Raw genomic sequence first — 27380 nt, 5'->3', positions numbered from 1 at the left:
TTTACAATGGCCAACGATATCATACATGCAATAATGGCAGCTGCGAAGAAACGATCGCCCATCTTCTGTGTGAGTGTACCCGTTTCAACGCGCTAAGACAAGAACTTCCCAACACGTCAGATAGTCTTGATAATCGCCCTTTAAGAAAGGGAAAATAGACAACCACCCGTTTGTAGCACGAAGCCACAAGGAAATCCATACTAATTTCTTAGAAAGAAAGCTTCATAGTCAGCGAAAAAATTCTTAGCCCTTCCGCCACCCTGCGGGATTCCGCAGAACTGATTTGCAATAATCGCCCTTTGTCGGAACAAAGGGTTCTGGGACACTGGCCGAGTCCGTCCTTAGCACAGAAGGCGTTGAAAGCGTTGTTGCGTTTTTTAAAGAAAACCGCGGTCTTAGAGACAGATTCTAAACAGTGTCTAGTCTACTTTCTTTTCTTTTTTTTTCTTTTTGCTTGTGGTTCTTCACACTTTTTGTATAGTGCCTCTTTTCTATCCCGTTTCCCCAGCGCAGTGTAACCAGCCGGTCTAAGAACTGGCTAACCTCCCTCTCTTTCAGCTTGTTTCTTCCTTCCTTCCTTCCTTCCTTCCTTCCTTCCTTCCTTCCTTCAGAGCGTATTCTACGTATTTTCGAACTCAAGTAACCCACTTGAATATTCGGGGGCAGCGCAAGACAACTGGACAAGAACCTACTGCAGGGCGTCGACTAACAACTTTTATTCGATAGAAGAGTACAGTCGTGTACATTGATACAAGGCAAATGTGCACAGACACCTAATTAAGTCACTATGTAATTAAGTCACTATGTATAGCGTCACCATATAGCGAATAACAGCCGGAGCAAGTCACCTATATAGTAAGATGACCAAACTCGCTAAAGTATCTAAATGGCTCGGTCGTCTTAAATGCGTGTACCTTACGCTCTGATATTAAACTCACGTGCAGACTTAGGTAGCCAGGGGGTGGCACACCGGGCCCGTGCCCCCTCCACCCCCCCCCCCTGAAATTTTTTTCTACCATGGGTTACAGAGCACAAAATGACACTCGACCACACTTGCCTGCCCGGACCCCACGTCGGATCAAGGGTGTGCACCCCCACCCCCACCCCGAAACAAATTTCTGCATATGCCACTGCTTAGAGGTAGTTTAAATCGTCCTATATATGCATGCCTATTTTCATTCCAGTCTTGTCGTACGAAGGTTAAGCCGGCCGATGGCAATAAATGGCAAGTGCGACAGAAAAGATATTTATTCGTTTGAAGCTCCGGCGTTTCAATTTATCGATTAATTCGACCTTACGCTACCACCTGCATGCATATGCGAAGCTAGACGCCTGACCGCCAGCACTGGCTGGTGGAGAGCACGGGCGGATCCAGAGGGAGGTGGAGGGGTAGGTGGTGTTGGAGAATGTTGTGACCTTCCCCCCGCCCCCCTTAGTTTTTAATATGTAGCCCTGGATGAGGACCTATCAAGTCCTCCCCTCCCCACCCTCCGCCCGTCTGCAGCCCACCTCAGAGGCTGTAAGATGACTCTGTGTAAATAAAGCTGTTTTTAATCAATCCTCTACACCCACGGCAGATCAGCGTATAGCGACATTCACGTAAAATTCAACGTTTTACGAAGCCGAAAACATGAGAAAAAAGCGAAACGCGCAGATTAAACTCTAAAAGAACCGCATAAAATAATGTTCACAACTTTGTGGAAAAGCATATAAATAAACACACAATTATTCGCTGAAAGTGAGATCCACAGTTTTCTTTCGTATGTGCAGTCATTGGCGCTGAGTGCTGTCCATAGGCGTGCGCAGGGGGGGGGGGGGGCAAGGGGGGCGAGAAGGGGGGGCGCAAAGTCAGCCCTATACGTTGTAGGGGGGGGGGGCGAGAAGAGGGGCGCAAACGCAGCCGCATACATTGACATAATAGGGAGGGGGGCGCTGCGACGAACCTTCGCCCCCCCTGAAGGGGAACCCTGCGCACGCTTATGGTGCTGTCGGTATTTCGAATAACCATGTGGCTTCGCGGCATTGAACTTCACATCGCGCTGAGTCGTACCGTGTCGCCTTCAATTATGTTGCACAACCATTCAAAATTGCTCAAAAACCACGCAAAACATGGGTTTCCTTGTCGAAGTGGTTGCCTACCAATCAATAAGTATGGCCGAAAAATTCGTCTCGCTTCATTTTTCTTACATTAGCCTGCTATTTAAACTGACAGCGCTCTTATTTTCTTTTCTTATCCTTATTTTTTTAATCCTTATTTTTTTTATATATATACATAACAGAGCTGGTGCTACGAACTGCAATCTGAAACCTTGCAAGATTCCTACTTCACTGGCAAAATCTGCGCCCTTCGATATGTAATGTTTGATGACTTGGTCCGCTCGGTTCTCCGACACCCTCTGTAGGAAAAAAAAAACGCATTCACTGGCTGGTTCTTTTATGCTTTGCTATTATTGCTGTTACAGTTTATGTTGATGGCTCCCGTAGGGCGCCGTTTCCCGTATGCAGCAACTCTTATGTGACTATTTGATGCAGTAACTGGTTTGAACAAACCACAATAGCTGACGATTTGGACTAAACAGCTTCATGGTAGCGACTGTATGATCAGTGAGGCCGGGCTTAGGATTTAAAAAAAAAATGATGATAAATAAAACATCCAGCGAACATTGACGTTTGAAAGTCGCGCCAAGTGGGCCCGCCCCGTCAGGAGGCCGTCTTGGCGGTGCCGCCGAGCTCGTCCGACGGGCCACCAACCCCTCCGCCCACACAGTGGGATCGAACTACTTCCGTTCCCCCGCCGTTGCTTTGCGTTTTGCTGTGGCCGAGTTTCGGTCTGCCCGCTGGCTGGGCACAATTTCGGAAGACTCATTATTGCTAGTGCTTCGGAAATCAGCGTGATGTCAGCATGTCGAGTGCCGGTGACCACGGCAGTGCCCACATGACTGGCGCCTCGTGAAACCCGGCCAACGCAGCCTTCGGCTCGCCCATAGCTGCAGGTACTGCCCGGAGCTCACCGCCGCTCGCGCGCGTTCCCTTCAACTTGCTTAGGCTTAATATTTTCAAAAACACACGCTGCACAACATTGTGCTCTTGTAGCGGTGCTCAAGCGATGTCCTAAATATGTAAATGCGTTCTAGCCTACCTAATCTGCCCGGTGTGCAAGTGTTTCCGTGCGGGCGCGAGCGTCGTACGCGGGGCACTTGTAAGTGCTTGAGTGTGCGTGGGCGCGCGCGCTTGGGTGCAGCTCATATCGCACCTCCTAAATGACTGTTCAGGCATTTCGTGCATCGCTGATTTCGAGAGATAAGATAACGCCCTCATGTAAAGTGAAAAGACGTTGCATAACTGCGAGTAACATCGAAGTTGCCGCCGCGCGTCAACTCGACGCGCTCCAACGGACAGTGCACCGTATCGCACGCCCGAGTGACGAACAGCATATTTTATATTTTTTTCATATTTGTGGCTGCTGCGTGTTGTGGTAGTCACTAAAGTTGTGCTTGATAACGATAGCGTTAGTGGATCGGTTCGCTTCCTGTAGTTCTTGATGTTTAATTTTGCACGTGTTCGCCGATGTAAAACAGATGGTACGAAACGAAGCACCTATCATTGCACCTGTCCGGCATATATCTCATTCTTTCTACTCATTACTTTTGTTAACGCATACCGTAGAGCCGATAGCGTGATTCGAATGACAGCAGCAAACCTCCCCATGGGATTTCAAAAACAAAATAGAAGCACTATCTTGTTGGAATAATAGTCATAAAGGGGTTGTTGACTTGGAACACTGGCTTTGTTTGAGTTGACAGCACCTTTATCCCGTATTCGCATATGGTTGTCACATATATTTTTTGCCTTCCCTTTTCTATTGTCAATTCGGAGTGTACTGTCTTCCCTCTCTCCTTTTTTTTTTTTTGTCCTGTTCCTCAGTCGTACATGCCAATCAGCTGCATGTGAAGGTATATAGAACTTCGCAACCTATGCGTCAAGGTAATTAGAAATGAAATATAACACTATTAACTTTTAACGTTTTTTTTTTTTGCCAAGGCAGCATGCACTGGCTTTAACGAACTTATTTATGCTCATTGGTTGAGCTTCCACAGTAGTAGTAAATGTTGAGAGGATTTGGTGTTCATTCTCAAAAACTTGTGCACTTGAACACTAATATAAGTGTACTAGTGTGCAAGTTAAGTATCAACAGGGCCGTAACTAAGGGGGGGGGGGGGGGGGGTGAGGTGGTTCTGACACCCCCCGAAATCTTTTCATGCTTAAACTTTTCGGGTGACACAAAAATAATTGCACGCCCTCACAGCGACCACCACTTGCCAAAGTTGGCCTTTCTACACACAAACACCCCCAGAAAGAAATTCCTGGGTACGGCCTGAGTATCAATATCTGTTGGCCTGCTAATTTTACATTATTTTTTACCAAAAGTTGTTAAAGGACACACATACAATGTGTTCTCTCAAGATAACGGCTGCATTCTTGTAAGAAGAAGGCCTGTGATAACCAACCTGACTCAGTAGCAAGTGGTTAAATAAGAACGAAAACAACTGATGCAGGCACATCTGAAAATTTTGAATGGCCATACCTTATCTCTGCTTATATTTTGCCTGTTTACCTTAGCAAAACATTTTAAGGAAGTGATAGGGGTTGCTGTTCAGGTGAGTTGGTATTCCAGACAAGAGATCACGAAGTTAACACCCTCTTGTTTCTTCGTGCGTGTTGTGCATTCTTTTTATGTATCGCTCTGGTTCATGCTGCAGTTTTAAGCAGGGATAACCACATAGTGAAAATTTCATATCGAACTAAATACAAGTATTCAATAAAATTGCCTCTGAATATTGGGCTAAATGCCACATTTTAAAATTTTTATTTCTCTACAAAGTGAAATTGCTGTGTTGAGTCCATATCTCCTTCATGCATTAAAGGGACACTTAGGTGAAACAATGAATCAGTTTAGACTGATAAATTATACACTGAAAAGTCTTATTGTTCTTAATTTCACCATCAGAGGCTCGTTAATAGAAGAGAAAGTCAAGGTCAGAGTTTCATATTTAAACCTCGCGTCAACATCACCGCGCGGACGTCATGGATTTCAAAATGTTTTATTCGTATTTCGGCCACACTGGCTCAACAAACTTTCCTGAAGCTTGCTTTGCGAAGTCTCTGGCCCCCTCAGAGGACAATGTACTTCATATTAAAGAATTAGAGACTGCATAGGCTCTAGTAGATGCCTTCAAGTCCTATGACGTCACGACGATTTGTGCCGGAACTTCAAGGTGGCGTCCCCACCCGCGTTTTCTTTTTGCGCATTTTTTTGCTTACCAAGCATTTTCTCGCGGCAAGCTTGGTGATCTTGATATTGTGAAAGAGTAATTTACTAATGTGGGAAAAATAGTTTTTCTCTTTAGTGTTCCTTTAACAGTGATTGATAGTGTGGAGGGCACAAGGCATGCACTGCCTGGCCTCCAGTAGCCTCGAGTTGTTTCACACCCTCTGATGATCCTCTCTGTCCTTTGCCCAGGATGAAACGTTAGTTGTCCCAACGGAGGTGGGAGGCATGGCAGTGAACTGCTGCTGGTGGTGTACCATCCGCTGCTGGTCAGGGCTGCGGGGCAACTGACCACGGAGCCAGGGCCCCAGTGGCGGCCATGCGCAGGCACCGCCAGGCAGCCCTGCTGACCCTGGTGGTGGCTGTTTTGGGCATACCTCTACTGCTGCTGCTCTACCTCGATGGCAAGAGCCAAGGTGTGCCTCAAAATAGTGTGTTGCTGGACAAGTTGGTTTAGCTTCTTTTGTAGGGCAGCACAGAAGCGGCACAGAAGAAAGTGCACAGGACAAGAAACTCACTTGCAACTGATATTAAACGGACCGACAACTGATTTTTCTCGACCCATTTTTTTTACGGCGCGACAGAAAGCTCACTCTTTGCAGTGTTTGTAGCTGCAGTAGTTAATCCTAAAAGCACGTAGTAATTTACAAGCAGCATTTTTTGGTCTGAAAGGTGGACATACCTGTCCTCCAGCAACGCTGAGAATAGATAGAGATGCCGCCTGCCCTTCTCGCGATTTGTGAAAGCTATCGTTTTTCTGCTTTCGCAGGGGCTCCTGTAACTATGCTTAACAACCTTTATTTAGAGCTTTTCATCTATTTTTGAAAATAACAAGCTGTTACAATGAGATGATGTGGCATTATACACCTTCCCTGTATTTGTACCACCTTGTGTACACATGCCTCCCAAGGTTGCCTTTCTTCTGAGCCACTTATGTGCTCCCCTACACAACAAGGTATGCCCATAGTTTTCATTCATATAAAATCGCATGTTTGTTTTCTGTTTCTGCTACATAAAAGCTCGTACACTGAGCAGCCTGATAAGGTTGCTGTTCTCTTACTGGACAGCAGTGGACAGGGTACGTGGCACGGTGGAACTGATTTGAGCCATGTTAACGTAGATGCAGCATGCTGTGTATCAAAAAAAGGAAGGAACATTTGTAGGAGGAATACTTGTTCATGAGAAACAAAACAAGCACAGTAACTATGAGAAAACAAACATTTTTCTTTTTGTAACGAATGAAGACACAGCAAGGGGTATTTAGCTCACACCGAGTGCAATAGTACCATGACTAATACGCAAACTGTTTGGTGCATATTTACTTATTCTCGTGGTGTAGCATGAGGACATGAAGCTCAATTGCATTGTGGAGGCACCCTGCTGAAATTTAGATATGAATAAGTTTGGTCAGAGTGATATAAACATGATACTTTAACTCTGCTTTGAAAAACAGTGTAAACAAGCTGGAATGGCACATATGGATATTTTTCTTTCTTTTTACATTAATGCCAAATGAAGATATATGGCATGTCAGCTACGAAGTTGACCGTGGCCTGCATTTGAATGTATTGATGCGTCAGCGAGCCATTCTACAGTCTTTCGTATATCAAGATATCAATATTTAGGCGGAGTATCTCCATTCTAGGCTTTTTCTCTTCTTCCTTCAGTGATGTGAGATTTAATGATTTCTGTGGACATCGACACAGTTATTCCTTCTATTGCGGGGCCTGCCTCTAATTTTTTGCATATGCTTCTTTCGCTGCAGCACCCGAAGACAATCTACTTGGATTCACGAAAAGGGAGGCAGTTCTTGCTGACCGAGTCCGAGAGGTTGAACAACAGAATCAAATGTTGCGAAGACAACTCAGGTTTGTGAAGTTCTTTTCTAACACAATGCACAATGCAACTCAAACAGTGTGTAGAAAGGACAAGAACGGGGGGAAAAGAAAAAGCAAGGCTTCTAATTTTTTTTAAAAGCAGAGAAAAGCTGTTCTTAAACACACCAACAAAAATCAAAATCTTCAGGCATCAGCCATCTTCAGGTTGCATAGTGCTGGGCTCCCTAACCGGTCATGTTGTATGCCCTGGTCGCCAGTGGATGCCACTGTGTCTACTGCCGCTACTATGTTCAAGCTGTGTACTTCAGCTGTCCACTGTCTAAAAGTTTTGATGAGTTCACTGAATGGCACTAGAGTTGCCACAACGCTTTCCAAGAGGAATGGAGAATCTTCAAGATCACATGGCAATCTCGTAAAAAGTGGGGAGCTGATTAGTAGCGTCAGTTAAGTGAATCAGTCAGTAGAATATTGCATTTACAGTAAAACCCCGCTGATACGTTTTTGAAGGGACCGTAGGAAATGAACGTAAGAGACGGGAAATGCAAGAGCCGAAAAACAGGAAAAACGGCAGAATATTTAGTGGTACAGAATTTTATTTCAATGCTTACGAGTGAAAAAACCGTGTAACGTTGCCTGGTGCTTTTACTCATGTCCGAGCAGCATGAAAAGTTTTTCGAGCACCTGCAGTCTCACATCCTTTTCATAAATCTAGTGCCACCACGGCCTACACCTGACAAGCGATCGCTTATGGCGATACCTTCGCGAGATTGTCGCCGGTTGCGTCGGTGTCACGGAGCGATACTGTAGGACCATTGGCATAGTGTCGGACCACCGTGGCTTGTAGTAAACGGTCGAATGCCTCGCGAAAGTAGAAGTACCTCCGAAAGCGGCTCCACCAACTCCTAAATTTCGTCACTGGTGCACACATTAGTGCACTCAGCCACGGTCTAGTCGACGGATAGAAACGCGGAGCTGCGGACGGCGTCATCCGTGATTTTTTTAGCACCAACAGCTGTAGGCGTGAAAGAAGTAAGCACACACAAGCACGACCAGCGCGGCGAGTCCAACAGCGAACCAGGGGCGTAGCCAAGGGGGGGGTTGGGGGTTCAAACCCCCCCCCCCCCCCGAAGTTTTTCAGTTTTGCTTGCGTATACAGTCGATCCCGGATATATCGAACTCGGATATATCGAATTATTGGCTATATCGAACAGTTGAGAAATCCCCTTGAATTTCCCATGCAAAAGTATGGGGTTGGTGTGCACGTATATCGAACTCCCGCACAGCGAAACATCCGCTATATCGAACGCTGCCCCGCGCCGAAGCCCAGAAAGTGAATTTTTCCTAACAACTATTGATCATTTTTCGGCCGCGTTCTTGCGTAAGTGCCAATCCCTCGTCGCGCGCAGGTGACGAAATTGCGTTGCTCTAGTTCGTTGCGCAGCGCTTGTCAGTTCACCGGTATATTTGACGCGCGGTCCGCAGGTTTTAACGCGTGGGCTAGTGTTTTTCAAAGAGGCTGATTGCCGAGGGCACCAAAATGAGAATTCGAAGTGACTTGGCAGCCTTGTTGTAACGTTTGCATTCCCTTCCTTGTCTCTTCGCGCACGGTAGCATGCGGGCCTGCAAAGCATGGCTTTGAGATCCGCAACCTTGTGACGTATTTTTAGTGTTTTCGGTTTTAAAATGCTGATCTCAGAGGCTACGCTTGTTTTCGCATTTCTCGCCAAAGTGGCGGCTGCCGTCTGCAAAGCCACAAGTGCCATCGGTATCGCCAACATGTTGACTTTGGAAAAATGTGTCTTCGTGCAGCGTTGTCTCTTCCAGAATGTGTACTTCGCGCTTTGTTCTTGATAAATCGTCATTCGGGAGTCGAACTAAACATTGTCCCGCTCGTAGCGATAAAAATCATGACCGGTGCTTGAAACGACGTCAAGTAAAGCACCGTCGTGCACTGTTTCCTTACGGGCCTCGGTGCCAAGTGACGACTTCGGGCGCGTCATGACCGCCGACTACGGCGTACGGTGCGTCAGTGAATTTCGCGACTTAGCGTTTCCGGGCGCCGTATCGGACGGGAGCACAGCGAGTGGCTCTATCGGTGCAGATAACGACGTAGCTCTTTCTGACCGCATCGATGCCGAGATCATAGGTGATGTTGACGCTGCGGAAATGGACCCGTGCGGTTTGAAGATGCCAGCCGCCGCTGCCACCGCTAAACCCTTTACCGCGCTACAGAGCTCGCATCAGCGTTCAGCGTCGATCACGCTGTTGTGGCGGAATGTGCTGAATTTACTTATTTGGAAAGCTTATATAATATTGACGATGACTTGATGTATTCACGGCGCGCAAGAAGCAAGACAAGTTGACGGGACTTTTTTCATGCGAAATAAAGTGCGCTAACTTGCAAAAGAAGTTCTCGCCTTGTTCTTTAGCATATGTGAGCGAATCGTCATGTTCGCGCTTTTTACGATTTCAGAAAACTGTGTCGAGGCCTGCAGTGCTTTAATTAAAGCCTTAAATACGCATATTTCGTATTTCGAATTATCGATATATCGAACTATTTCGCGATCCCCTTCGAGTTCGATATATCCGGGATCGACTGTATATACACGCACACATATAAATGCACGCACGAACATACAAAAAGTATGGTTGAACCCCCCCCCCCGAAAAAAATTTCTGGCTACGCCCCTGCAGCGAACCGTGCGCACGACCACGTGAACTCCAACCATCTCGAACAACTCCGACAAATAAACGCCAACGTGATGGCAGAAGTAAATGCCTACCTCGAAGGCCTTGCTTTCACAAGTAATTACGTCATAGACGCCATGTTTGCAATAGATATCTCAAAGGCTATGCTTTTGTTATAAGTAAATGCCAATCTCGAAGGCCTTGCTTTCGCGAGCACTTACGTCATAGACGCCATTTTTGCAATACAGATCTCGAAGGCCATGCTTTTGTTTGTGTCATCCGAAAGTATCTGTCGCTTGCGCCTCTCATGCGGCTAATGTTACGGTCAAACCAGGCCAAGCTGCGTGAAAATTCACCATGGCCGCTCTCTTAGGTACTCACTCGGTCGGCTCGGAGCGCACTTCGCGACGTATCATACGGGAACGGTCCCACAGTTACGACGTAACAGCGGGGTTCCCTATACATTGTACCCTATGGGAGCTGTGCCGGGACCGGCGGAAAACGACGTAACAGCCGGGAAAACGCATCAGAAAGGGACGTAACAGCGGGGTTCTACTGTATTGTGCAATCATGTTAATACTATGCAACAGACTCATCCCCCTTCCTTTGAAACAAGCCAAAATCCATTCCCAAAGAGGTTCTTTTGCCAGGAAGTGGAACAAAATTCTTGCCAGAAGCTGTTTTTCTTTCTCCCTCGATGCAACAACCAGCATATACACATGCCACAAAAGATGACTTACCCATTTCAATCTACCATGTCTTGGCACATTGATGCAGTTTGTCTTCCCAGCACATTATTGCCATTTACATTGGTGAAATGTGCCAGAAGTATGATTTGCCACTGTTATGTTAGTGTAGCTGCTGTTGGTTGAAGCCTTAGATTCTTCATCAAGCGCAAAAATTGGCCGTCGGCATTGGTGTCTTGTGGTGTCGGCATCAGCACAAAAATCTAGGCTTGTGCGAATAGTAGGGGTGTGCGAATATTCGAAATTTCGAATATTTTTCTAATAGTGTTTGCTATTCGATTCGATTCGCACTGGAATTTTACTATTCGAACTATTCGAACTTCCCAAAGACAAATACAGTCAACGTCCGATTGAAAGTGACGCCTACAAATTTTTAATATACTTCACCTCAGTACACTGTCGTATTGCAGCAAAGCTGCCTTTCAAGCTCCGTTACGGTCGAACTTTGTCAAGACACGTCCGATTGAAAGTGGTCTCGAGATTTTCAGTATGCTTCACCTCATCACACCCCCGTATTGTGGCAAAGCCAAAGCTGCCTTTCAAGCTTCGTTATGTTTGAACTTAGCCAAGAGACAGTCAACGTCCGATTGGAAGTGGTCCCTAGATATTCAATATGCTTCACCTCATCACACCCCCGTATTGCGGCAAAGCTGCCTTTCAAGCTCCGCTACGGTCACAAATGTACTAACTCAAGAAAACGCTGGTTCCAACATCGAGATGAAAGATATGGCAGAGGTGGGGGCTCAATTAATGCTGTTTCGGACCTGAAATTTGGGCAGGAGGTCCGAAAAATCGGACACCGAAGCTTTTTAGCATCCAAAATTTCAGATGTTCTTTATATCGACGTCGTAGGCAGATTTGGAACTCCGGACTTGAAGGGAGCATACCCTTGTCCGCCACATCAGTTGGGCTTCCACAGAAGTGGCATCTCGCCGCAGAAATGGCATCTTTGCCTATCACGTGTAAAGTGTTGTCGGCAACACTTTGGTTGCACCAAATCATGTACATAAATGCAATTCGGCCTCTAGATTGCCTAGTTCTTGATAAGACAACTATGAAACACCACCCCACCAGCGCTTCATCAACCCAGCAAAAAGAAACACTTTCATGTTGCTATCTCATAAGAACATACTTAGGGATTCTTTGCAACTTTTTTCTGTAATTTCACTTAGAAGTATTTGAAAAATGTTTGAGAAATATTTGAAGATTATTCGAAAATTATTCGATTCGATTCGGACTCAATCTTTATTATTTGGATTCGCTTCGCACCCAAAATTTTGCTATTCGCACAGCTCTAGCGAATAGTCAATTTTAGGTTTGAAGCGAATAGTGATCTGGTTGAATAATTTTGAATCGAATTTGAATAGTATATATCGCATATTATAAAGAAAAATTAGCATATTTGTCATGACCCATCTAACCTGCACAATATATTTTAAGGTTGAAGCAAGGCATGTGTAGATGTCATTATTTTTGGTTCAAAGGAAAGTGGAAGCAACTTTGAATAGTAGCAGGATTTGACTTTAGGTAGAATGCAAGTGATAACCTGTAAAATACATTACGTTTTAAAATTTACTTTACTTAAAGCATATACGCCAGTATAACAAGCTTTTGAACTTAAGAAATGATGAATCGATGTGAGGGTAACTTTTTCATTTAACGTTGAAGTGGGGCTTCGCGGCAGTGCGGATTTCCTCTGGAAAGGTGTATTCACGGTACAGCATCTCTGCACTGCAGTGAAGCCGCCTTTACAGGGGGGAGGGTTTACATGCGGTTTATATACATCTATTAATTCACTTCCAAATCTAGAAAAATTTATATTTGCTTCGAAACGAATTCGAATAGTGTAATATTCGTTCGAATATTCCAACTGCTCGAATATTCGCACAAGCCTAAAAAAATCATCACGTGATGACGTCGTCACATGACATCGCATCATGTGACGTCACATGACATTGGTGCTTGGTCGAAGGTGGGCCGACCATGGAGGCAGTGCAAAACCAGGTGAGGTGCAGAAAGCTTTTGTAAAGGGGTGAAGAGGATCAATACATCGACTGAGAAGAAAAAGAAGATGGCTTTTGCATTCGAGTCGTCCTAGGCTAATGTATGAGGGACCCTGTGAGTTTCTTTAACTTCTCGCTGCCCAGGTTTTATATGCGTTGTACACTCAGCCAGCGACGATCCTCTTTGCAGCCTATCACGGCAGCAGCTAATGCAGCTGATGCAGCGGGAGGCACGCAATGGCTCCGACATCAACTTCTTGCCCTGTCCCACCCGAGGGGGCAACGAACTGCCCGAGGTGCCCAAGTGTGAGGTGCTTCAGGTCGCCATCGTGTGTGCGGGATACAATGCCTCTCGCTCGGTCATCACGTTGGTCAAGAGCATCCTCTTCTACCGCAAGAACCCTCTCCACTTCCACTTCATCTCCGATGCCGTAGCCCACCTGGTGCTGCAGACACTGTTCCGAAGTTGGAACATGCCCGCAGGTTTGTCTTGTGTAGCTTGCTCTTACTGGCAGTGGTTGCTGAAAGGACAGCTGAAGTGAACTTTATGCTAACTTGTATTCAATAGCAAAAGAGCCGCTCTTACCATGAAGGCGAATTCGGTAAGCCATAACAGCTGCAAGAAGGAAAGAGAGGTGGCACTGCTACATGCAAATTTCTTCACCAGGTTACCATGACATCATGGATTAGGACAGCACCTTCTTGGCTCCAGTTAATCATTTATGCACAATCTAAGCTGTTATTATAATATGTAAACTGTTATTATAATAAAGTCACGCCAGTCATGAAAATACTTTACTATGTATGACATATGTCGTAAACATATATTATATCTGTTACTCATTGGTATCAGCGGACATCTTAGATATACGTTATCCTACTCAGTCATTCATATTCGTTATACTGTGCCTGTGTTAACTATGTAGGGATTTGGTTTTGGGATGTTAAACTCCAACAATTATATATTATACTATATAGGGATTTGACTGTACTGATGAAAAAGCACGTGTTCAAAAGGAACCAAAAACATAGTTTGGGAAGTTTTGATCATTTTTTCTGTGCCATAGTACCCAGGAAAACACTGAAATGCTTGACATTACACATGAATTAAATCAGAAAAGTTTTGACTACTATACCAATTTAACTAGGTGTAATGTTAATTTTTAGCTTCTCCTTTTAGAGCTCAACACAGTTTTCAGTTTTTCTGCACATCCATTACCAGCAGCCATCTCCACCTTCTGGATTGAAGTGCATGTACAAATTTTCTATGCAGTGGAGGTGAGCTTCTATTTAGCCGACAACCTTCAAGGAGAAGTATCATGGATTCCAAACAAGCATTACTCCGGCGTCTATGGGCTTATGAAGCTAGTACTGCCCAAGGCTTTGCCCTGATACCCTTGACAAGGCAAGTATTAATTGCACATATTACGAGCATGCCTTGCAGCAGCTGCACGTGTTTAGAATCAGTGACTATAAGAAACCATATGAAATGAGGCAAAACTGGTGTGCCTGTATGATTTTATCAGTATGCCAGCTTTTTTTGGCACAGCAAGATAAAAATATTTTACAGCGTAAGCTGTTGTGAGATCATTTCAACGGCCGTTTTTGGCCTGTAGTTGTCCGCCGCCGCCGGTGTCCGTAACCACTATCGCACGAAATAAAAAAAAAAGGAAATGAGAAAAAATTTCTAGGATGGAACGAGATTCGAACCTGGGCCCTCTGCGTGGGAGCCCAGTGCTCTACCTCGGAGCCATGCCGGTGCTTGAAACTGCGTTGCAAAAAGACCCTATACAGGCTTCATGTCGGGAAGGAACCACATTAACATATGTAATGTAGTGTGGTCGAAGAGTAAAATAACAACCAGGCGTCACACAAACGCGAATTCTGTAACCGGGCGTCACACAATGCGAATTGCGCAACGAGTGGATTGTTGAATGCTTCCAACCCATTACAAAGGCCTCTGCGATAATTCTTCATCGTCATCAGCCACAGCATCAACAAAGTGCACATAATGCCGTACAGGTGTTTAGCGAGTACCACGGTTCTCCGCAGAATGACGAAAAATTGCATAGTGGCTGCTTCCCTATTTCACAAAAATCATGATGGTTTATAGCATAGTGGGTTCCTCGCAAGTGCACTTCTATTGGTTGCCAAGGAAGCCCTTAAGGCTCTCATGATCCATTTCCTCAGGCTCTCAATAAAGTTAACTCTCTCTCTCTCGCTCTCCGTTTCTCTCGTTAACGTATGTTATAAAGTGTGGTGGGACAGTTAAATAACTACCGGGCGTCACACAATATGAATACGTAACTAGTGGGTCGTTTAAAGCTTCCAACCCATTACAAAGGGCTCAGCCATAATTCTTCATCCCCATCAACTGTCGCATCGACAAAGTGCACATAATGCCTTACAGATGGCACCTCGCTTCTCCGCAGAATAGCGAATAATGTCGTGGTGGGTGCTTCCCAACTTTCCAAAAATTATGATTTGTGGCATAGTGGGTATGTTGCTAATGTACTTGTATTAGTAGTCACAAAAGAGTTTATAACGGGCTCTAGAAATGCCGCTCTTTCAGCTTTCGCTGTGACTGTGCTGCGCTTTCCGCGCAGACCTGGCGTTTTTTCATTTCTTAACCATTACTTTTTTTCACTTAGGTGATAGTATTGGACACAGACATCACTTTTGCATCAGACATTGCTGAGCTGTGGAGAATATTTCACAAGTACACCTCAAAACAGGTAAGCAAATTCTGGCCCTTTTGTGCATGTAAGATTTGCTTCCCAATTTGCTTCTCCTCTCCGGCAGCATACTGCTGAATCAGTTTGTTCACTGACAAACCGAGGATGGAGGCATCAAATCGGCTCGTTGTCAAAGCTTCTCGGCGCTTGCACACTGAGGACTCAGGCTATTAACTTCTGCAGATTCAACTGTCAATTTAGTTGGAATGTGTTTGTTATTCACCAGCACAGTGCTTCTCTGGAAGAGTGGTAAACACCCGCACGTGTAACAGGAACCCTACATTGAGGAATTAGCATGTGTTCATGCAGTCACTGTAAGTGCAATGCATATTTTTTTAGTTCTATAAGTTGGCTGCAATGTTAAACTCCGCAGCAAGCAAAAATTCTTATTTGTGCGTTCATTTTTACATTAAGCATGCTTGTCCTATTTCTCCTCTCTCATTCTCTCACTCTTTTCTTATTTTCATATAGCGCCAATCGTTAAATACGGGTTTTCCTACTGCTTAGGAAACGACATTACTCAGCACCTGTCCTCCATAACTTACATGGCAAAGAAAACATTAACATAAAGAAATGGCTTATAGAGGCCAGATACTGCCTCCCACTCGCCATTTTAATGCAAGATTATCTCTGGTTATTAGCGTTCTTAGCGGTTCCATGGCATTTCAGGGAGCTTTTTAGATTAACAAGAACCAGCCATCACATTCTTCAGAGTCTATATTCTGAAATCTAGCAGCCTAACAAAGACTTTGTTAACTGCCTTAACTCTTGCAAATTGAATTCAGTTCACTTTCTGTGCAGTTGTGCTCTGTTCCTTGATCACTCTGTCGTGCACTTTACAATTTTGTTCTAGGCAATCGGCCTTGTGGAGAACCAGAGCGACTGGTATCTAGGAAAGCTGTGGAAAAACCATCGACCTTGGCCTGCTCTCGTGAGTATATATCTAAATACACTGAAATGCTTGTTTGCAACATTTAATCTTGTATTGGGTATATTATGAAAGCATTCAGAGTCTCATCACATTTGTTTGTTTGTTTCTTTGTTTCTTTGTAATAGTCTTGTGCAGATTTCTGTGAAGGAACATTTGTAGATTTAAAAATTTGGCATGGCAGACAACTCAATCATTGGGTTGCTGTTGAATGAAGACTTTGTGGCACTATTAATCGTTTTCAAATAGTGGTAATGTTGCATCATGCAATACTTTCATTTACTCTCTGAAAATGCACCCTCTTACCTTTGTTATGCAATTAATCTGTGTAAAGGAAGGCCTTTGCTTGAAACAGATTGAATTCGGTCAGAAATTGTCGCGACCACTTCCCATTACAAAAAGTGGGTGAAAGAAGCTTACGAAGACATCTTCTTTGTGGGGTCTCTAGAGAGAGCTGCCCTCATGGAACACACGGACACAGTACACACCGTTGTGCAAACGGTCACGTTGACATTTATTAACATTTTACATAACAGTGAGCTCGCCAGCCGAATGTAATGACTGAAGTAACATGCAAAATAACCCAATAATAATATCTGGGGTTTATTGTCCCAAAACCACGATATGATTATAAGGGACGCCGTAGTGGAGGGCTCCGGAAATTTCGACCATCTGGGATTCTTTAATGTACACAGAAGTTCAAGTACATGGGCCTCAAACATTTTTGCCTCCATCAAAAATGCAGCCGCCGCAGCCGGGATTTGATCCCGTCACCTTCGGGTCGGCATTCGAGCGCCATAACTTCTAGACCACCGTGGCAGGGCCAAAATAACCCAATATAATGCCAATACAATACACAAACATAACACATACAATGTACCTCGAATGCGACATTTGAATCACCACAGGAGTCCGTGAGACTGAGCTGCAAAATCGTCCTCACGGAACTCCCTTGGAGAGACTGTCGCCTGCTCGCACACCCAGACGCAAAAGGGTGAAAGAGCTCTTTCTCACGTGTCCGCATAACCTCGCTCCCCGCCAGGCGGCGCCACTGGCACCACCGCACGAGCACAGCGCCATCTCTTGCTCGGCGGAAACTAAGCTTACTACAACGCACGAGCGCCATGAGGCGAAAACGACTTTACAGAAGCTATGAGCACCCCCACATCTTCAAGACAATAATGACTTGTGCAAATAGCAGCTTCTGGCAAACTTCATTTGTAGCTGTTTGACAGGAGCTTCTTGTTGCAGCAGTTTCCGTTTGGAAGCTGGAATCAGTTCACTTTGATGGTTCCATTCATAGTGTATAATTTACTCTGGTCTGCACTCAATTGATGACCTAATAACTTGGTATAAGCTCCATTTACTGAATCACACTTCATCCTCATTCTGTGCCTCCATGCTCTGAAAGAGTTCAGAAGAGGCAGCAATATTGAAAGAAGTCTGTCTCTGCTGTGAAAATGTGCAAACGTAATTGGCTAGCAGTGTCAGAAAGTGTCGTGAACAAACACAATAGGCAACGACATTTATTTTATACTCACGTTGGACAGCGGTGCATGTCTCCCTGTGATCTGAGGTTCTCACTAAATACTGTAAATAATAACAGCAGAAGATGTTTGATGTTTAACAGTATCAACATCTTTGATCATGTCAGTGGAGTGTCGAAAGAAACAACAACAGCAATGCCTATGCACATCAAATAAGTGTAACCAGATCTATGTACACAGCGTGGTGATGCTTACTACTTTGATCCATGCAGGGCCGAGGTTTCAACACCGGTGTCATTCTGCTGCGACTGCAAAGGCTACGAGAACGCAACTGGATGCAAATGTGGAAGCTTATAGCTGAGAAGGAACTTATTAGCATGTGGTTTACTTCGTTGGCTGATCAGGTAACCACTAGTCTTTAATAGTTTAATAGTAGTAGTACAGTTTTAACTGAGTTATGTAAAAATGTCTGTGTTTATAAACATGCTGTCGGATAGGTGCGTCTAGATTGTTCACTGTAGAAGACATATTGCTCAGCTGCATGCATACAGTTGAATATTCTGTGAGATTATTCCGTGATGCGAGAAAAACAGGTGTGTTTTAATGGTTTAGGAGCGTGTTGGCACTAGATGTTTTAATTTCATTATTAATGAGCACTTTTCAGCCCACTTTAAGGGGGGAACCTCACTGGTTTCGTTAGAACACTCAAAAGTTATACATTCCATCAGCATCTGCCTTTTGCATTTTGTTAATTTGCTTCTTCAATTATAACTAGTTTTGTAGGAAGCACAGTTCAATTTTATCAATCTGCTGAGAATTGCTCGAATGTCATTCTGCGAGTAATAATCCATACTCAGCTGGAATTCTCACTTTTACGCCTTCACCTGCACATAAATTTTCACATGAAGTGCACCTCCATGTGCGTATGTCTTATTGTTACTTTTTTAGGACATCTTTAATGCTGTACTGAAGCAGCACACAGAACTCCTGTTTCGTCTGCCATGCCAGTGGAATGTACAGCTGAGCGACAATACTCTCAGCGAGGTGAGGTTTCTGTTTTTTTTTTTATTATTATTAATCAGGGTCACAATTTTGTAGCGATGCCTTCCAGTTGATTGCACACCACCCTTATCATCCACTGTTCATAGCTGCATGATCCCACTGATAACATTGAGCAGAGAGCAAAAAGCGGAAAGAAGAATAGCATTGGAAAATGGCATCTCTTTGAAATTGTGGACCAGATGTACAGCTGACTGGGGTTTCCTGTAACAATATCAGTGTCTACTGTTCACCAACCCTAGCAAGGGGAAGATATTCTATTCTATAAAATAATTAGTTGTAAGGCCACGCTGTCAAGTGGCTGAAGAGGTTACTCTCACTCTCTTGTTATGAACCGCTGTTGGGGTTGACTTCATGGTTTCAGGTCTTAATGCGGTAAGGGCACACAGGTGAAGACCTTTGTTTAGGCGACAGTTTAGCAGCAGTGAACTGCATTTTACTTGTGTGCTTGCACATGCATGTGCAACTGGTTTGCTTACGAAGATGACTGCACATGCTATGGCTGTTAGAGCAAAATTTAGGAGGATAAGTTTTGATTGTGTAAGCCGAGTTCACAAAGCTGCATTTTATTTGTCTTTTCCTGGGAGTGCAATCAATTGTCACACCAAACGCATCTGTGAAGGCTAGCGTTGAAAAAAGAAGCTTCACTTTGCAGCAAATACTAAAACAACATAACGAAGTCAAACAAGCAGTGTTTGGATAAATTCAAAATTATCTGGTTTATTTTTAAATATAAACAAGACATGCATACTAGCAGTGACATGGAGCCGGTTGTGCCACACCTCGAGATACTATCTGTGGCCTCAGTATCCTGTAAAAAATTCACCTGCTTATTTCACTGAGCCTGTTTGTAATGCTACACATGAAATGCCACAGCCACGGGTTGATTGCAGACTACAAAGATTACAAATTTGAGCCCTATGCTTAAGTTTACAGGCATATTTTTATAGCTTTTCCGTTTTGACATTAGGAATATGGACATGTGCCAAGATTTTGTCAGTGCTTATGTTACATAAGCTGATTTGTGGTGTTCTGTAGCATACCTTCATATGAAATTCTGCAGCGTTCTTGCTTGACATTTAGTGTTTATTGAAATTTTGCTCTCTTACATGGTTCACCAGTGTTAAGTCTAAAAACTTTTCGATGAAAAGAGGACACAGACATGTCCTTTTGTCAAAAAGTTTTCGTACTTAACGCTGTTGAATTATGGAGTACCAACTAGCCCGGACCCATACGTTGTCAAGTAATATTTTACATGGTGTTTCACTTACTCTTTGATATGCAGCTGTGCTACTCTGAGGTGCAGGAGCTGAAGATCATCCACTGGAACTCGCCCAAGAAGCTGAAAGTTAAGAACAAGCATGTTGAGTTCTTCCGCAACCTCTACCTTACCTTCCTCGAATATGATGGCAACCTGTTGCGACGCGAGCTTATTGGTTGCAACGGCACGACGTCATCATCAGCTGGTGTGCATGCCTCTCACGTGCAGGACGCTGTAAGTGACCGTCGTATAGCTGCTCGCCTTTACCTGCTCACATTTTATGTTGTTATTGCTTTGTATCTCTCGAACGAGATTTGTTCACTGTACAAATAGAGTGCATGATATCATTCCTTGGTGCCCTATTATTTATGTCGATAGCTTCATTACTTAACTATACTCCTTATATAAATTGATTCATTAAACTCAATAATTCTTTTTCTGTATTTGTTGTATCAAGATTTGCGTGTATTTGGTTTAATTTGTTTGATATCTTGTTTATTTGTCGTTCATGTAAGGTTCTTTACTTATACTCATCTGTGTCCTCCTACAGTTGAATCTGTTGGATGAGGACGACCCCTGCTATGACTTTAGGAGAGCAAGGGTTGCCCAGCATCGCACGCATCTCTACTACATTGAATACGACTATGAGCCTGTAAGTACCTCTGTCTGTGCTAGAACTGTGCACGGGCCGTATTTCTGAGCCCGAGCCCAGCCCGGGCCCGCTGACTTTGTCGAAGGCCCGCCCGAGCCCGACGGCAAAGGGCTGCGAGCCCGCCCGGCCCAGCCCGACGTACGAAAACACAATCCCGAGCCCGGCCCGGCCCGGCTTTTTGAAGGTTCGCTGCGAAAACAAAGCATCGTTTTCCGGTAATTTGGCATTTTGTAGCATATCAAATATGATCAAACGACACACGAACGGTCTCTAATACACAGATTACGAATTGTGCAAAAATAGCAAGCAGTCCAACGATTCCAGCTTCAACGAAGTGCGGCGCTTTTGCTATACAAGTAGACGGCCTCATGCCAGCAACAATGGAGTTCGCTAGCCAAAGCCGTCACGTGTAGGGGGTATGCCCATGCAAGCGTCAGCTTGCACGAAGGCGATCTACGTCGAGTCGCTCGTCGCTGTCGCGTGCATTTTCACTCATATGGGATTTGGCCTTAAATCTAACGCGAACAGTCGCGTGGCGCCGACACTAGCTCAGGTGGTGGTACTTCTCTGTTTGTCGGAGTGCAACAGAGGCAGTTCTTTACCTGCTCCTCTTTTGTTTAAAGCAGCGAATGGAAAGGAAAAGCGGTTAAGGGTGGTCGCGGAAAAGGCGCTGTATGCGTGCTGGAAAACAATTCCCGCTCATTCTCTATATTTCGGGCTTGAGTCGGGCTTTGCGCTGGGCCCGAGCCCGGCCCGGGCCCGTGGTGAAAATACGTCGGCCCGCCCGAGCCCGGCCCGCGGGCCGGGTTGGGCTCGGGCTTTCGGGCTACCCGGAGCCCGTGCACACCTCTAGTCTGTGCCTCATCTCTTGTATATTGAGAACCTTAATGAAAGAACCTTAATGAGCTTTATCAGCTGATGTGGCAGTTTTAATTCAGTAGTGTTGCATTTGTGGGCAGACCTGTATTTTGCTCTACCCATAGTCCATGGGAATGTATCAGTATATTTGTTTGAATAAAAAGAAATTACCTAACTGTGAGTGATTGCCCATAAGTCACTGACTGGAAAAAAGCAGAATATGTTCTGCGGAGCTTTTATACATTTGCACATTTCTGATAATTTGCAGGTTCTAGTACTTGAAGGGTAGGGCTCACATTCCAATGTGCCAGCTGTGGGGTACTACTCTTACATCAACAGTTTGGTTAGGTGCTAAACAGCTGTTATTCATGAATCTCACTGCATCCAAGTACCCCATGTCACTATTTGACATAATTATCTGTTGTTGTTCTTCCCATTGCTGCTAAAATGCAAATGTAAAATATTAGAGCTGTGCGAATAGCAAAATTTTGGGTGCGAAGCGAATTTGAATAATAAAGATTGAGTGCGAATCGAATCGAATATTTTCGAATAATTTTCTAATATTTCTCAAACATTTCTCGAATAATTCGAAGTGAAATTACAGAAAAAGTTGCAGAGAATCCCTAAGTATGTTCTTGTGAGATAGCAACATGAAAGTGTTTCTTTTCGCTAGGTTGATGAAGCACTGGTGGGGTCATATTTCATAGTTGTCTTTCTTATCAAGAGTGAGGCAATGTAGAGGCCGAATTGTATTTATGTACATGATTTGATGCAACCAAAGTGTTGCCTACAACACTTTACACGTGATAGGCAGGGATGCCATTTCCTCAGCCTCTCCTCCTCTTTCAACTGCTGTGGAAGGCCAACTTGATGTGGCGGACAAGAGTGTGCTCCCTTCAAGTCCGGAGTTCCAAATCTGCCTCGTAGACGTCGATATATAAGAACATCTGAAATTTTGGATGCTAAAAAGCTTCGGCGTCCGATTTTTCGGACTTCCTGCCCAAATTTCAGGTCCAAAACAGCTTTAATTGAGCCCCCAACTCTGCCACATCTTTCATCTCCATATTGGAACCAGCGTTTTCTTGAGTTTATACATTTGCGACCGTAGCGGAGCTTGAAAGGCAGCTTTGCCGCAATACTGGGGTGTATTGAGGTGAAGCATATTGAAAATTTAGGGACCACTTCCAAACGGACGTTGACTGTCTCTTGGCCCCAAGTTCGACCATAACGGAGCTTGAAAGGCAGCTTTGCCGCAATACGGGGGTGTGTTGAGGTGAAGCATATTGAAAATCTAGGGACCACTTCCAACCGGACTTGTAACGGAGCTTGAAAGGCAGCTTTGCCGCAATACGAGAGTGTAATGAGGTGAAGCATATTGAAAATCTGAAGGGGTCACTTTCAACCGGACGTTGACTGCATTTGTCTTTTGGGAAGTTCGAATAGTTCGAATAGTAAAATTTCAGTGCGAATCGAATCGAATAGCAAACACTATTCGAAAAATATTCGAAATTTCGAATATTCGCACACCCCTATAAAATATCTTTATGTTACAGTCACCAGAGGGCAATGATGTTACACTGGTTGCCCAGTTATCCATGGACAGGCTTCAGATGGTGGAAGCTGTCTGCAAGCATTGGGAAGGTATGTCTTTCTTTAAAATTATATTTCTGTTTATTTTGGAAGGCCTGGAACACTAATATACATTTGTAATCAGTAGAAAATAATATTTCAAATACAGCGCTCGGCATCCTGCTGTACAGTATTATCTCCAGCTGCATTTTTTCTCTGATACCCCTAATTTATAAAAGTTCAAACTGCTTTTCTTTTGCATGTGCTAAACTTAACTTTTGTAGAGATAAAGTATGTCTTGAAATAGTGAGTTATAGCAGCCTTAGAATATTGCTCATGCTAGCATTGTTTAATTAAGCAGCCAACTAAATTTACCAGTTACTTTGTTGCCATGAGCTGTTGAGTGGCAGATTAGGTTACCTGGGTTTAATTTAGCGACACAATTTCTTTAAGAGCATTTAATTTCCAGATATTCTTGGTACTACTATTCATTTGTATTAATGATATCATCTTACTGTCATAGCCCAAAGGAACTGAAAATTACTTTCTTTTTTATTTTTAGGGCCAATAAGCTTGGCATTGTACATGTCAGACTCTGAAGTCCAACAATTCCTGAGCTACACCCTGAGCTCGGAAATTTTGCAGAGTCGCAAAAATGTGGGCTACCACATTGTCTACAAAGATGGAGTAAGTACTGTCTCTCTTTCTGATGACGGTTGCATTAACTACCCCATTATAACTGGAGAACCCCCTAGTGCCTGCCCATTGGTTGTGAATTGGTTTGGCTTCTCATTATCTGATGCCTGGAGGGAACATTTATGTAGAGTGCAGTCAACAGTATCTTATATCTTAAAAACAGTTCAGTGATAATAATCGTAGGATACGATACGGGCAGAAGTGTTGTGTCTTTCACAAACAATGGTCTAGCCATAAAAGGACAGCTCCACAAAGAACTGTTTCACAGGCAATAAATAATTCTAGCTGTGATGTGCATATTGTGCAAAGAGATGATACAACTGATAAAAAATGCTACTCTCAACCTCGCAGCCTTCATGAATGCTAGCAGCAGCTGAATGGTATGAGATTTGAGTCAAGGTGCACGAAAGTCGTCAAGAAATTATGTGTGGGCATGATGCGCGGCTGTTGGTTTGCACAGATTCGACGACAAAAAGTATTTCTATCCTCAAAAACATTCTTGTTGGCTAACAGAGCATGTGTTATCAGAGTTACAAACACTTTAGACTAACTCTATAATTTTCAGGTGCCAGAATCTGAATGTCAGCTGTAGCTTAGCATTTTCCATCTAGTAGGTCCTGGGTGACGCGGAGACAACAGCAGTCTGTCAATTGTAGTTGCGTGATGCTCCATCAGATAAGGCAAATCAGATTCGTTGTGTCACATGGATATGCCAGAAGCAGCTCGTTTTTTATCCTTGCCAGCCCTTGCATTGTGCTCTACTGCCCTGAAGTCCCATCTCGATACTGCTGTGCTGTTTTTTAAAGGAGTGGTGGCACAAAATTTGTGATGCTCTGGTTTTTGCTCTGATGACTGGGTACTGACTCGTTAATAGCGGCAACAAAACTCATTTGCCCCAGCATGAGACAAATGTTTAATTATGTGCTCGTATGTTACGACCGGATGCAGTTTTGATTTCGAAGAGCCCTCAGGGGGCCGGTGACGTACTTGGCCTACTCGTGAACAAATATCAGGTGACCGCATATACCATTGACGTTACTGGCCACCTACTGCCTACTGTCAGCACTGCTTTTTCGTCTGCTGTGTTGAGCGCTGCGAGTGCTTGTTTCCTCGAACGTCGAACTACGTTGCTTATCTACTGCGGCAATTGACGAAGGAGCCGAGAAGAGTGTAAAAATCAGTTACAAAAGCTTGATTCACTTCGCAATTTTTGCCTGTGGCTGCGATTTTGTTCTTGTCGTCGTCGTCCAACTGAGGCGATGATTTCCGTGAGCCTTGGAGCAGCGACAGTATTAGGCGTGCTGAAACATTTTTGCTCCGATCATTTGTAAAATAGCAGGTTGAGAAGTGACGAAGGAAGCAGTGAAATCACATCATTGGTACTCTGTAACAGTGTGTGTGTAACATGTAAGTGCCGTGATGTACACTTTACTGACTCCTACTTACATCAGGCATCGCTGCGCTCTGAAGGCATACCAATCCCATGTGCTTACGTCGGAGCACCGAAGCAGTTATCTATCCACCATGCTGTACAATCCCGGCAGTAGAGAGCTTTTGTTTGTCTGTAGACTTCGTAATGTTTGCAGATACCCGGTTACCAGAGCCATTGACGGCGGTAGCAGCAGCGGAGGAGCCTGTAGCAACACCTTGTGACGTTTTGTCCAACTACAATATAATTTTTAAACAGCGAAGCTGTTATAGCTCGAGGTAAAATAGTTGTCCGGCCATAAGAAACCCTTCGTGCCGTTGCCTATAGCAACTACCAAGCCACAGCTGCACGCCACTTGGGTTTAACCTTGCCTAGCCGCACATTCGCTGGGGAGCAGCTGCCACTAAGCCATGCCTCTGACGGAGACAGTCCGCGCATTCGCCGCACCGAGCTCTGCCACAGCTGGTGTGACATCAGCATAGCCGCGCATGGCCTCGCGCTGCAGCTGGTGCGACGTAGCGTAGCCACGCATGGCCACTGTGATGTAGCGTAGCTGCATGTGGCCTATGCATAGGCGTGTCATAGCTAGCGTAGCCGATGCATAGCCGTGTCACAACAGGTTTGACGTAAGCACTGTCACTTAGCAACCGCATAGTACGTCATAGCTCCTATAAGTGTAGATGTGTTCGGCCGTGTTTAAACAGTCTATCGTCGTGGCTAGACTGAAGAAGGTGCGCACTGCCGAAGAAGCCGCTAACCGCGAGTCTCATCATGCTGCGGATCGAGAGCGTAACTGTCAATGGCGATTGGGTCCCGCCTACATGGCCCATGAAATGGCTATGAAGCGGCAACAATGAGCAAACCCGGACTATGCTCGGCGAGAGCGCAAGTTGGACGCGGCACGAAAGCAGACTCAACCAGCTTCGCTGTTTTTTAAGCTTTACACGGATAGTGTAAACTTCCCTTTATTTTTTTCCCCTGTTGCATCTCTTGTCGAAAAAAAATGATGAGAATACTGTGAGTTGGTAATTATCTCACTGCCAATGCTTTACGCAGAGTCAGTAAGCAGGTAAGTTGCTGCAATGTTATGTTTGCGGGTCTCGATCTGGTTAGGCTCTGCATCATGAGGTGTCGCTACCAGTGTTGCCCATCTTGTTCACGTCTCTGGTAACCCAGCCTGAACTCGTGACATCCATTGTTTACAAGGGGTTCCTGCATGATGACCTCATCACTTCTTTCTTCAATTTCCGATTCGGCGCTTTCACAAATTTAAAAACTCAGTCAGAATACTTTTTTGGGTGTATTTCTGGCTGATATTGTACAGATGGCACCTCTATGTTCCCATCAGTGCAATGTAACAGTCAAGTCGTGTTCGAATTTTTGTGTCACAACTCCTAGGCATTATCTTGCTTGCATTGACCAGCTAAGCACCAGACATGTCAAGTAACAGGCTGTGTTCTTGTGTTTCAGACCTTCTACCCGGTGAACATGCTGCGAAATGTTGCTCTACAACAAGTGAACACGCCATTCGTGTTCCTGACTGACATTGATTTTCTTCCTATGCATGGCCTCTATGAGTACCTGAAGCGGTCCGTATTTGCTTTGGGTCTCGAGTCCTCACGCAAGGTGAGATGATTGTTCACGTTGAGATAAACAGTGGGCGTGAAGATGGCACACCCTGAAGGAAATGTGTCCCCGTGTGTTGTATTTTTTCATTCATTGCCAAAGGAGTAAAATAATTGTCTCTATGAACAAGAGGTGTTGTTACAAGACCAATCTGTCGCTAAGTTCAGCACTAGTAAATGTGAAAGATTGTGGTAAAGATGAATGAAGGATGAGGAAATTAGCTTGATAAATGTGGATGGGGGGAGGGGGGGGGGGCTCTACCACTTCACCTGAAGGATAGTTGCAGTGATAAGCACAGCTAATGGTTGTGGAGGTGGCCTGACACGTCAAGTGATGCTGTCATGAAGCATTTCACACTGGCAATTACTTCCAGCTTCAGTAACTGTGGTCGCTTTGCCCTGCTTGACAAAGCAGAACGACTTACTTTACTATGATTCCAAACAAAACAGGAAGGAAGGAATACGAAAAACAAAACA

At 44.5% G+C, this 27380-nt stretch overlaps 1 protein-coding gene across 1 annotated transcript in view; it reads left to right on the top strand.

Annotated features, from left to right (window-relative positions):
• Positions 1–2732: 2732 nt before the first annotated feature.
• Positions 2733–27380, top strand: part of LOC119382541 (xylosyl- and glucuronyltransferase LARGE2s-like) — a 37693-nt gene continuing 13045 nt past the window's right edge. The window contains 15 exon segments of the mRNA XM_037650284.2: positions 2733–2993; positions 5522–5745; positions 7095–7197; positions 12795–13087; positions 13878–13990; positions 13992–14009; positions 15256–15339; positions 16193–16270; positions 18027–18158; positions 18703–18798; positions 20099–20308; positions 20625–20726; positions 23138–23225; positions 23716–23840; positions 26749–26904. Coding sequence (XP_037506212.1) covers positions 5649–5745; positions 7095–7197; positions 12795–13087; positions 13878–13990; positions 13992–14009; positions 15256–15339; positions 16193–16270; positions 18027–18158; positions 18703–18798; positions 20099–20308; positions 20625–20726; positions 23138–23225; positions 23716–23840; positions 26749–26904 — 1695 coding nt within the window. The 5' untranslated portion in view covers positions 2733–2993; positions 5522–5648.

The sequence above is a fragment of the Rhipicephalus sanguineus genome, chromosome 2 (assembly GCF_013339695.2).
Source record: "Rhipicephalus sanguineus isolate Rsan-2018 chromosome 2, BIME_Rsan_1.4, whole genome shotgun sequence".
Taxonomy (NCBI): Eukaryota; Metazoa; Arthropoda; class Arachnida; order Ixodida; family Ixodidae; genus Rhipicephalus; species Rhipicephalus sanguineus.
The sequence above is the reverse complement of the archived record's forward strand: the minus strand, read 5'-3'. Positions and strand labels throughout refer to the sequence as shown.